Here is a 12,775-nt window from a genome sequence, read left to right on the forward strand (position 1 = left end):
TGATTTTTTTCCTTTTATTCTTCTTAACAAATCAAAAGACACAAAAACTATTTCAGTTGAATTAATTAAATATATATAAATTTTAAAACTACAAGAAACTTGGCATGTTGAAAAAAAATTCAAAACTATGATTGAACAGTTAAAAAGATTAACAACATAAGTATTGTGCTCACCGGGAGGAACTAATAAGACCCCAAAATTTTATCAGAGACATTATAAAAGTATATATCAGTAAAGATATTGTACCCAAGAATATATTACTAAGGCTTCAAAACAACCCACAACACTAGTTAACAACTAAAAGATGGGTAAAAATTTTATTGAATATCAAAGAGAGCTGAACAACACAAAAAACAAAGAGAACTACATAGCTTTACCCTGGTCCACAAGTTGAACCAGCATCTAAGATAAATCAAGGGGAAGCATCCTATGATCAAGAATATTCCAAGCCGGCCCCTGCTCCGAGTCCCATTTAGCCAGACAATCAGCCACACCGTTCCACTCACGAGGGATATGCATAAAAGACATAGAATCCAGAGAATTGCATAACTGAATGATCTGCTAAATAACCAGACCCAAATGCCAATCCACATGCACAAGGTTCCTATTATGCAATAAGTTCACAACCACCTGCGAGTCAGTCTCACAGATGATTCTTTTTCAGCCACGTTGACAACACTGTTCTACTGCAACCACGATAGTTAGGGCTTCCATAAGGTTATTAGTATGGTGACCCTTGTATATAGAAAACAGAAACTGAAGATATGATATGAGGACACATTCTACCCACAACATTAGTTAAGAATAATCATAAGCCTGATTTTCTAAAGACAATTTCATTTCATGTCGGAAATAAGCTCTGCTACGTTGCTTGCAATTCGCTCCAACAATTCTCCTTGATCTCTGCAATATACACAAGAAATTTCCTTTTCAAACTAGTTTACAATTCATTTTAAAAATTAATAAGATTCAAGTTTAAAATACATTATTCTGGCTATCAGTAACTACATTTATGTTTTTCAAATTAATTGCAAGTAGATTTATACATTTTCTGCTTGACCCTAATTCTTATATTTTCAGTCCCATTGACTGAAACAAACACAACCCAAAACAAACGAACAAACAAAACCCAAAAACAAAGAATTACCCTGTAAAAATATGGCCCTTAATGTATGAAACTTGATGAAGCGCCTTCTTCCATTCCTGAAGAACATGTGGCGCAAAATTTCCAGTATGTTTATGCTTTTGGAAGGCTCGAGAATACACACTCTTCTCATCTTTCATTCGAAGCTCTGAAGGCTGAACCCCATAAAATAATGGTATTATGGGAGCCCCTGTTTTCAGTATCATCTCAAGCTCCTTCAAGCACCAAACCGACTCTGCATAATTAGCAGAAAAGATGACAAGATGCACATTCGACGAGTAAATAGCTTCTTCTATTGCTCCAGGTATGTATTCTCCAACTTTAATTGAGTTCTTGTCAAGAAACACTTTGAATCCCTTCTTGTGAAGATTGTGAAAGATGAGGCTGGCCACACTCTCCTTCACATCTGGCCCACGATGGTTCAGAAAAACATCATATCTTTTCATCAATGGAGAGCGGAATATAACACATTTGGAATTCTTGAAAGCAAACACACAGCCCTGGGTATTTTGAATGGTGGTTACAGAAACAGAGGAGGACAGCGGACATTTGGGATTGCTATGAGAATGCACTGAAACATGGCTATCTTGAACGGTCGCAACACAAACAGGCAAGGGCAAAGCGCATTTGGGACTAGTGTAAGAATAGAGAGACGGGGAGGGAAAGGGGCAACGCACAGTTGAAATCACTTGAAGAATGCACAGAGGAGTCAGTGTTTCCATGGCAGCAAGATAAGAGAAAGGCAGGGCACATTGGATTTGTGTATGAGTTATATTCCTTATTTATAATTAAGAAAACGCATGCCACACAACTTCGCGTTGAGGCAACGCAGGTTGAATTGGACTTTCAAATCTGATAATGGCGTTGAAAGAACGCAAGCTGAATTGATGAAATCCGTAGTGTTACTCTGCAGTGTGTTCTATGATAGGTAGGGTCAGTCCACCGTGGATAGAGCTTCGTATTGGGCCACCTTATCTTGCACCGGGAGAGGGAGGCGAAGGGACACTCTCTATGCACCAACATATTTGTACCTAAATGAAAAATATGTTACTAATAAAAAATAGTGTGTTAACATATAAGTTAGCTAATTGTATTAATATGTTTTAGTAATTTGCAAACAATTACAATTAGCTAACGCATATGTTAACACACTTACAATTACAATTACAATTAGCTAACACATTTTTTTTTAAAAGTTAAATTAAATTGTTTGAGCATCATTATTACTCCTATTTATGTTATTTCTCTCAAGTAGTAATTTATATTAACATATTTTGTGGAAATGAGTGATCAAAACATTGTTTGTAAGCAAAATTTAAATAGATTGTATACCTTCAATTAGTAATGTACACCACCATATTTTATGGAAATTAGTTGCAAAAGTTTTATTAGATGTGAAAAGGAATAGTTATGTCCTCAATAATTTCCATATGTAATTTATCAACACATTTTGTGGAAATGGATATTCAATTATTTTACTACACTATGAAATAACTTTTTTTTTTTTCTTAAACACATTTAGTTATTTTGATATCTTGTGTCTAATAGTGTTGTCTATTATTTATACCTCAATTAGGTTTTCTTACATCTACCTTTATTCTTAATTTTTAATTATTTTGATTTGCCCCTAGGTTTGTAATTTTACTCTTTGGGCTTGAATTTCATATTTGTACAAAACTTCATTCCTCTCATGCTTATACAATTCTAAACATTAGACTTGGTATCTCTCATACCCCTCTACCTTTGATTTGACTCCAATGTCTATGAATTGACTGTTTGTGGTTCAAAAATTATGTATGTTTAAGCTTCGATTTTCAACATTACACAGAAACATCTAGTTAGACTAGCATAGAATAACGAAGACATTTAACAAAGATGCTAGTTTTGATTTTGATTAACATAGACATATGCAAGTTTACTATCTAAGACCTCTTGGTAAGTTTTCATGACTTGTTCTTATGCATGGGAAGATGCTAGCAATCAAATGTTGTAATCACCTATGTTATTGAAACTAAAATAATGCATTGTTATTTACTCATGCTAGAGTTTAAATTGTATCTACAATCAACTTCTCTCTAGATTCATAATTGTTGGGCATAAGTGTGTTTGGTTATTATGGAAAAGTAGGATGTTGAGAGTGGGGAAGGTGAGGGGGAGGAGTTGAATCAACATCCTCTAAAACTTTAACTCACAACGTAATTCTGTAATACCCTTGTCCCATTTTGCAACTTAGTAAATATGTAACATTAACCTCAATAATTGTAAATGAAAAAGCTAATCTAATCTAATGTTGCATGAAACCATAAGATCATAACACATAACACAAGTATTTGATCACACAAAAACCCTTGGTAAGAGGGAAAACTATGGGGGTAAGTGCACCAAGTTGTGGTGCCAAAAGGGGGCTATAAGTGGACACCTTTTTCCTGAAATCAACAATTTTTGGACTTCAACAAGAATTTGAAGATAGTTAAACTCAAAATTTTAAGATATCACAAAAACAAAAGTCGTAGTCCTTTGAATCTAGTTTCTAAACTACTATTTTTTTTTCAAAATGGTTTAGTTTTAGGTCCTCAAAAAAGGGGGCCATAGAAAGTGGCACTGTTTATTCAAAAAAAACATAACACAATACAAAGTGTGGCCCCCCTAAAATTTTAACTTTTTTTTTGAGATTCTTTAATTGCTCTGGTCAAACATTACTTAACACTATGTAGTTTATCCTAGATTTTTCAAGTAATTTTATAATGTGTATTTTTTATTATGAATTTTTTAACTAGACACATTCCAAAAACATGAAATATCTATGTGCTCTCCCTAGAAATAATTGAAAACTAATCTAAAATCAAATAATTTTTTCAAAGTGTGTAGAATGGAGTCTAGTTTACAAAAAATTAAGTTGTTACAAAATTTGATGAACGAGCTAAAATCTATAGCCCAATTAGTACGTGGTGGTTTTTGACAAAAAATGGACATACATTCAAAAGAAATTATAGATGACAGGCTTGAAATAGTTCAAATTAAAAATAAATTATATGGTTATATAGCTAACACAAAGACCTACAATGTCATGTAACCTGATCTTATCGATGCCCAACCACGAGGAATCTTGAAGGAGAGCACACAAGAAAAATCAATCATTTTTTGTATGTTTGTAGCAAAACACGTCTCAGACTTGTTTATAAACTTCAAACCTTTGGGTTGGATCTCCAAGGAAAAACCAAGCCTTAGGCTTGGTTTTAATGCAAAACTTTGAATAGTGCATGCGCGCTATAGCATGCACGTGCTATTTAAAGCTTTTGAATTTGGGTCTCAATAGCGTGTGCGAGCTATAGTGCACACACACTATTGAGACCTAAATAGTGCATAGAGAAGGAAGAAGAGATGCAAAGCAAGGGTGAGAGAGAGAGGGGGGGATGGTTGTGTGTGTGTGTGTGTGTGTGTGTGTGTGTGTGTGTGTGAGAGAGAGAGAGAGAGAGAGAGAGAGAGAGAGAGAGAGAGTAGGGGATGGGAGAGAGAGGAAGTGAGAGAGAGTAGGGGTGGCAAAGAGAGTATAGATGGAAGAGAGAGGAAGTGTTAGAGAGAGTAGGGGTGGAAAAGAGAGAGTATGGGATGGGGGAGAGAGATTGAGAGTAGGGAATGGGAGAGAGAGGAAGTGTGAGAGAGTGAGTAGGGGTGGCAAAGAGAGTACATGATGGCGGAGAGAGATTGAGAGTAGGGGATGGTAGAGAGAGATTAGGTAGTGGGAAAGGGAGTGAGAGGGAGAGAGAGAGAGAGAGAGAGAGAGAGAGAGAGAGAGAGAGAGAGAGAGAGAGAGAGAGAGAGAGAAGGATGGGAGTGCGTGTGTGAGAGAGTAGGGCATGGGAGAGAGTGTGAGAGTGTGAGAGAGAGTAGGGGTGGCAGAGAGAGAAAGTAGGGCATGGGAGAGGGGAGAAAGAGAGAGAGAGAGAGAGAGAGAGAGAGAGAGAGCAGGGGATGAGGGAGAGAGAGTAGAGAGGGAGACAGTGAGAGATAGACAGTAGGCAGTGGAAGAGGGAGTGGGAGAGGGAGAGAGAGGAGGGGATGGGAGTGTGTGTGAGAGATCTAGAGAGTAGGGGATGAGAGAGGAGAGAGAGAGGGGGGATGGGAGTGTGTGGTGTGTGTGAAAGAGAGAAAGTGTAGGAGATGGGAGAGGGGAGAGAGAGAGAGAGTAGGTTATGGGAGGGGGGGATGGGAGTGTGTAAGAGAGAGAGTAGGGGATGGGAGAGAGTGTGAGAGTGTGAGAGAGAGTAGGGGTGGAAAAGAGAGAGTAAGAGTAGGGGATGGGAGAGAGAGAAAGTAGAGAGGGAGAGAGTGAGAGAGAGAGACAATAGGTGATGGGAGAGGGAGTGGGAGGGAGAGAGGGGGGGAATGGGAGTATGTGTAAGAGAGGCAAAGCAAGGGATGGGAGAGAGTAGGCAATGGGAGAGGGAGTGGGAGAGAGAGAGAGAGGGGGAATGGGAATGCGTGGAAGAGAGATAGAGTAGGGGATGGGAGAGAGTGTGAGAGTGTGAGAGAGAGTAGGGGGTGGCAGAGAGAAAATAGAGAGGGAGAGAGAGTACTTTAGAGAGAGAGATAGTAGGCAATGAGAGAGGGAGTGGGAGAGGGAGAGAGAGAAGGGGGATGGGAGTGTGTGTGACAAATCTAGAGATTAGGGGATGGGAGAGGAGAGAGAGAGGGGGGGATGGGAGTAAGTGTGTCTGTGAAAGAGAGAGTAGCGAGTGGGGGAGAGAGAGTAGGTAGTGCGAGAGGGAATGGGAGAGGGAGAGAGAGAGGGGGGAATGGGAATGTGTGTAAGAGAGAGAGAGTAGGGGATGTGAGAGAGTGTGAGAGTGAGAGAGAGAGTAGGCAGTGGCAGAGAGAGCTCGTATAGGATGGGAGAGTGAGAGTGAGAGTAGGGGATGTGAGAGAGTGTGAGAGAGAGTAGGGGATGGGGGAGAGAGAGTGAGAATAAGGGATGAGAGAGAGAGTGAGAATAAGGGAGAGAGAACTTGAGAGAGAGAGATAGTAGGTGGTGGGAGAGGGAGAGGGAGAGGGAGAGAGATAGGGGGATGGGAGTGTGTGTGATAGATCTAGAGAGTAGGGGATGGGAGAGAAGAGAGAGGGGAGATAAGTGTGTGTGTGTGTGTGTTTGTGAAAGAGAGAGAGTAGGGGATGGGAGAGAGTATGAGAGTGTGAGAGAGTAGGGGGTGGCAGAGAGAGAGTATGGGATGGGTAAGATAGAGTGAAAATATGGGAGAGAGTGTGAAAGAGAGTAGGGGATGGGAGAGAGTGTGAGAGAGAGTTGGGGATTGGGGGGGGAGAGAGAGAGAGAGAGAGTACGGGGTGGGAGAGAGAGAGTAGAGAAGGAGAGAGAACTTGAGAGAGAGAGAGAGAGAGAGATAGTAGGCAGTGGGAGAGGGAGTGGGAGAGGGAGAGAGAGAGGCAGGATGGGAGTGTGTGTGAGAGATCTAGAGAGTAGGGGATGGGTGAGGAGAGAGGGTGAAAGAGAGTAGGTAGTGGGAGAGGGAGAGAGAGAGAGAGAGAGAGAGTAGGCGGTGGGAAAGGGAGAGTGAGAGAGAGAGAGAGAGAGAGAGAGAGAGAGAGAGAGAGAGAGAGAGAGTAGGGGATGGGGGATGGTGGGATAAGGAGAGATGTGTTTTGACATAGTGTGTATGCTCTTTATAGTGCATACATGCTATAGTGTGTATGCACTATGTCAAATCACCCAAAAATGGTCAACAAGCAAGTTTGGGTCCCATTTCATCCATTCTCTACTTTTGGTATGTTGTGCATTCTATTTTTTTGATAGAAAACATGGGTTTCAACATAGCAAACACTATTTGAAGACTTTTGGAAGCTAGTAAACACCAAATTCAATCATTGTATACATGATTTGAAGACATTTTGAATATTCATTGTATAGAAAAGGTTAGTGCAATCCTTTTAAAATATTTTTTGTTGATATATAGATACAAATTTGATTATAATTTGACATGTTTAATATATAGTGAAATCATTGAAGTTTGTATGTTTGAATGAAATGTTATTTCGAAATGGTTAGAAATTTGACAAGTTGTTTGATATATATTGTGTATTCATTCAAATAATTGTAATTTATATATGTATTTGAATGATTTTTAATTTACACATTGTAAGTAATTCAGATGTTTGAATAATTTGACATGTACAAATCATCATCATGCCAAGGAAGAAACCAAAAACTCAAAAAAATGAAGATAGGGAGAGAGATTTGGCAATTAAAAGAGATAAAATAAAACTTCTATGCGAACAAAAAAAATTGCAAAGAAATAATGAAAAATTGACTTTTGAAGAGGATCAAGAACCACCAATACAAAGAAACAAAGAGGAAGAATTGGAAAGACAGAGAATGAATGAGACTGTTACGCTCAAGAAGACAATTGAATTGTGAAGCTACACCATCTTCCAATGTTGGAGTCATATCATCCTGTCATGATAAAGAGACACTAATTTTTAGATTCGACAATGTACACACTCCATCATGTCATGTTGAAGACACAACATCAACACATCAAGTAGGTGATATTCCATCTTTTGCATCTTATTGCCAAGGCACATCATCTTCGGTTCAAGGTACACAATACACTCAACCTTATGCTAATGTTCAAAATGTTGAGGGAATGGAAGAGATTATAACACCTTCTAGAATTTGTTTTAGAAGACCAAAATATTTGATTGATATTGATACTAACACTTTGAAATCAATGCTTGACAAGATTAGCAAGCGTACTTGTCAAAGAAAAGTTAATCGTATGTGGAGATTATTTTTTGAAGAATTAAATATTACAGGCCAAAGCCAATTATTTGTTGAAATGACAAGGAAGTTGAAATTTATGCCTATCATGAAGATTCTTGGGCTAAGAATGATGGACGATTGAAATGAAAAAAATATTGTAAAGAATCTAATGAGTTCTTATGACAAAGTGGGTTCTAAATCATGCACCAAAGATAGTAATATTACAAGACGAGTACTTACATCGACAATAGTAAGTAGCCAAATGAAGAAAGATCGACTCATGAGAAAGACAAGAAAAAAATTAAAAATTGGTAGAGGTACTCTAAGGGGAGCCATGCTAAGGCATGAGAGATTGGGAGATCCAACAAAATGAGTTATGGACATTTAGCGGTAGACTACCATGAGAGGGTAAAGAAATTAGTGAAGCTTTGAAATCATTGATCGAAAGTTTTTGAAAAAGTAACACACTTGTTTCCCCTAATCAAAGAGATGTTGTAAGAAGGAGGATTGGTAGCCAAAACCATGACCCACATGCAAAAAAAAATTTGGACTCAACTCAGACACAATTTTTTGTAAAATTTGTTGGTCCTCAAATTTGAAAAAGTCAACGATTTTTTTGAGATGGGTAAACCTTTTTATGTGAAGATAAATCACACATGCACAACTTGTTGTTGTAGGATACATATTGAATTTTCTAACCATTTTGATGTTTTAAGGCATATATGTACATTTTTGCATTCTAAGTTTGTTTTGCAGGATTGTGACCTGAATGAGCCACCAAGATCTTCAAGGGAATTCATATCCAACATTTTATGTGAAATAGGGGATGACCAATAATTTTACAAGACATCATCCTTGGATGATACTTGTTTATTTTGTGGTTCTTTGCAAATTTTATCAACTTGTCAACATATGGATAGTACACATGCAATCGAAAATGAAATAGTAGATTACAGAAAATTTAAGATACTGACATATGCTCTTAAAGATGGAAAACTGGGTAAAGATGTGATTTAGTCATTGAAAAGATTCCAGTGTATGAGTTCATGAAGATTTTTTGTGAAAAAATTATTTACGAGTATTCAAGGCATACACATAGAGCTTGATGGCTGGATTTGTAATTCAAGTTGTGCAAGAATACGTTTCCACTGGATACCATTATTTTAGTTGTAGATTTAACAAAACACTACACACTACAACCACAAAATTAGGTGCAAGAAGATTATTATACTTCTCAATAGGTTTCCATATTTGTTCACACAACATTCATGCATTCACCTACGAGTACAAAGGATGACAGGAAGATTTTGAGGGAGTACCATTTTTATATCAGTGATGATCGATCACATTCTACGGAGTTTGTACATGGTTGTTTTCAACTATTTTATAGAGATTTGGCTAACAGGGGCATAACATATCGTTAACACATTATTTGGTCATACAATTGCGCATCTCAATTCAAGAATGCATAGATGTTCTATTGGTTGAGCAAGATGCATAGGTTGTGTAGAATTCAATATATGTAGAATTTCATAGAGTTTGGTTATGGAAAGGTATAGTGTGATGGTGCAGGTACATGCATCAAAAGAGCCTTAGCTCGTAAAGAACTAAACTACAAAGATGGAGCAATATTGATAGATTAGAAATCCATTGTCAAGTGGTGTAATGCTATAATGGGTCCAGGTAAGGAAGGTGAGTCTACCATTTGTAGATTTTTTTGGTTGATAGATAATACTAACATTGCACCATATGAGGATTGTTGCACACTAATAGGATCTAGTGATTTGCACTCTTTTAGAAGTTGTGATGTAGGTTCGTGGAGTATCCACACATGAAAAATGACATGCTATTATCCATCATGTGCAAAGAAAAATTGGAATGATTGTGAGTCAATTGAATGGGTGGACAAATGGGATATACGGGTTTTGGACCCAATTGACACCTATTGTCCCCCACAAGTACTGGAAATGGTAGAGATGGATTCGTCTATTGAATTTGACTACTTGTCTGATCTAGTGTAACCTAGTAATATATATTTTTATATATCTTTGTAATTTCAATATGTAACTTTATAATTTTTACCTAAGTATTTTCTGAATTAATGACTGCATTTTGTACATTTGCCACTACAGGCCATGTTTTTGTTGTTATTGCACCTGAAGACAATGAAGAAGGGACAGATTGTTATTTGTGTCATTGTGTCCAAGCCAAAAAAAAATTGGATCACTCAATTATAGATGGTGAAGGATTAGAGTACCATGTCGGTTTGGTGGTTGTAACTGGCACATGGGTTAGACGATATTCTATGAAGAACCATAACTTGTGGTTATTCAAAGATTGGCAAATAGAGAGGAAGATTCTTCATTATTCAAACCTTGTTGTCACATCAAATGTCCACTTGATAAAATATGGTAGAAAACCATATGATAAGATTCTTTGGAATGTTCACAAGTTAGACCATGAGGCAATACTTGAGACATCAAAATGTAGAGCAGATTCAGTTGGCTCATTAGATTGAATTGGATCCAAATACAATGTTGCAACCTCTCCCCCAAGACTATCCACATGACAAGGTGGGTATTGTTGTTATGTGTAAGTGATGAGATAAATTTAAATCATAGATTTTATGTTTTGTCTTGTTTAGAATCTAGATACATTATTTAAATTTATATTATATTCTTTAATAGGACCCATTTTCAAATTAGCCATTTGAATAAGCGAAAGTTTAGAATTTTTTGTTTGGATCAAAATGTAATGAAAGAACAAGAAAATTGTTAGAATGTGAATGCTTTGTGATGTAAAGTCATGATTGTGTGCACATAACCAAAAAATTCAAACTCGCAAAAACAAGGATACAATGGGAGAAGTTTCCAATAATCATCAAGCAAGGGTTATCATACAACTTAGAAAGAAAGGATTTGCCCAAATTGATAATTCTTAATGACAAGCCAGATACAATTTTTGTCACTCTAATTTTAGTGGATTAATCTTATCTTATATTTTTTACTGTGCTAATTCTTCATTTGCAGGTCACCATAGAAGAGGGCTAATAAAGTTGAAGCACTAGTGATTGATGGGGACATGACCTAAGCATAGAATGGACACAACAGGAAAGGGAAAATTGTATTAACTGTGTAAATATGCTATTACATTCAGTACAGAGAAAATAGACTTCAAAACATGCCCTAAGGGCTTACAATAGTATAAGTCTGGAGATAATTTCTCCTTTTAGTACCTCCTCTCAAACTCCATTCCGAACTGCCTTTTACAATGCTAGAAATGTTCTTAAATAGACCCCGGAGGGTTAAGGATTAGGAATAAATTTTAGAAAGTGCTAGTTGGCATCCACCGACCAAATAGAAGGCTCTAGAAGTTGTAGTAGAAGTCAGCACAAAAATTAGAAGAATTCAGAAGTGGTAACCGAACTTTCGGGAGGCATAACTTTTGAACCGTAGCTCCGATTGACAAACCGTTTACATTTTCGAAAAGCTCTCGAAGCGCTCTATAGCCTTATGGACCAAATTTTCTCGTCCCCCATTTTTGACCTTGTTTGAAGTCATTTAATGCCCCTAACCTAACTTTGAAGTATTCTTAGGAGGTCTCCAAAAATTGAAAAATTGCAATAACTTTCAAACTGTGGGGCCTTTCGAACTGATTCTTTTTCTAGAATGCTCTAAATTACAACTATAATCTTCTGACCAATTTACACCTTCTAATTCACCAAAATGATGGCTCAATTACATACTCCTATTTTTTTGACATTTACACGTATCCCAAGGTGTTAAAATACTCTATCCTAGAACACTGATAATGGAACTGTGAGAGTTGAAACCTTTATTTGACCCAAATGGGTATCTAGAAATGAAAACACATGAAACAGAAACTAAGTCTAAGTACATTTGTTTTTGGTTGACACAGGATTGCCCTTATAGCTTTGGATGCTCCTGCATCAGACACCCAGGGTAGATTAAAAAGTGACCCTGTCACTTTATGAATGGTAGAGAAAATCCCAAATAGGAAACCTCAGTTGCTGAAATCCAAGTTGAGTCCTCTATCGGTCGTCCTTTCCACTTGACCAAATACTCTTCATACTGCCTATTTTTGGTACTCCTACCCACACAACTATCCAGAATCTCCTCTATCTCCTCCTTCTTAGAAGTAGGAATTGGACATGGCTCTAACATTAGCTCCTCATCTGCACCATCATCATGATACTCTGTTAAGTCTACAATGTTGAAAATAGGAGAAATGTGAATTCCATCTGACAAGTCCACCTCATATGCATTTCCTGAGTCATGTTTCTTCAAAATTTTGCAGGGACCGAATTTCTTCATTTTTAGCTTGTTGTAAGTACCGGATGGAAATCTTTCTTTCCGTAAGTGTACCATGACTAGATCCCCTACTTGGAATTCCTTATGTCTTTTCCTTTGATCAACCCTTGCTTTATACTCTTGATTCATCTTGGTAATGTGTGCCTGAACCTCCTCATGTAGATGCTTGATATGTTCAGCGAATTCTTCAGCTTCAGCACTTGTCCTCTCCCCTTGCTCTATCTTCCTCAACTCTGGTGCAGTCCTTGGGCTAATTCCATATACAATTTGGAATGGTGATCTACTAGTACTCCTATTTATAGAGTTATTGTAAGAAAACTCTGCTTGTGGTAGAATCAAATCCCACCCCTTGGGTTTATCCCCAACTAAACATCTCAACAAATTGCCCAAACTTCTGTTTGGCCATCAGTCTGCAGGTGATGTGTGGAACTGAATTTCAAGTCTATTCTCAACTTCTTCCACAATGTTCTCTAGAAATACCCTAAAAATTTAGTATCTCTGTCAGAAACTATACTCCTTGGAAGACCA

General features: G+C 37.5%; 2 protein-coding genes across 5 annotated transcripts in view; one reads left to right on the forward strand and one right to left on the reverse strand.

Annotated features, from left to right (window-relative positions):
* LOC149569491 (uncharacterized) overlaps nucleotides 1–12,775 on the forward strand; it is a 47,529-nt gene that overhangs the window by 15,600 nt on the left and 19,154 nt on the right. The window contains exon 3 of one of the 4 annotated variants that reach the window (XR_016362753.1): nucleotides 10,049–10,548. The exons of the other annotated variants lie outside the window; for them this stretch is intronic. The gene's annotated coding sequence lies outside the window, so the exon portion shown is untranslated. Of the gene's footprint in view, nucleotides 1–10,048; nucleotides 10,549–12,775 lie in introns of those variants that run through there. 4 annotated transcript variants of the gene reach the window in all.
* Nucleotides 200–2,368, reverse strand: LOC149569492 (toll/interleukin-1 receptor-like protein). Its single transcript, XM_089822186.1, has 2 exons — nucleotides 1,148–2,368; nucleotides 200–903 (listed from the first exon to the last, which is right to left on the reverse strand). Exons 1-2 carry the CDS (start codon nucleotides 1,864–1,866, stop codon nucleotides 837–839), a joined length of 786 nt encoding a protein of 261 aa, XP_089678312.1. The 5' UTR covers nucleotides 1,867–2,368; the 3' UTR covers nucleotides 200–836.

This window comes from Cupressus sempervirens, chromosome 3, assembly GCF_028749045.1.
Source record: "Cupressus sempervirens isolate cs-2001-9-10 chromosome 3, ASM2874904v1, whole genome shotgun sequence".
Classification (NCBI taxonomy): Eukaryota; Viridiplantae; Streptophyta; class Pinopsida; order Cupressales; family Cupressaceae; genus Cupressus; species Cupressus sempervirens.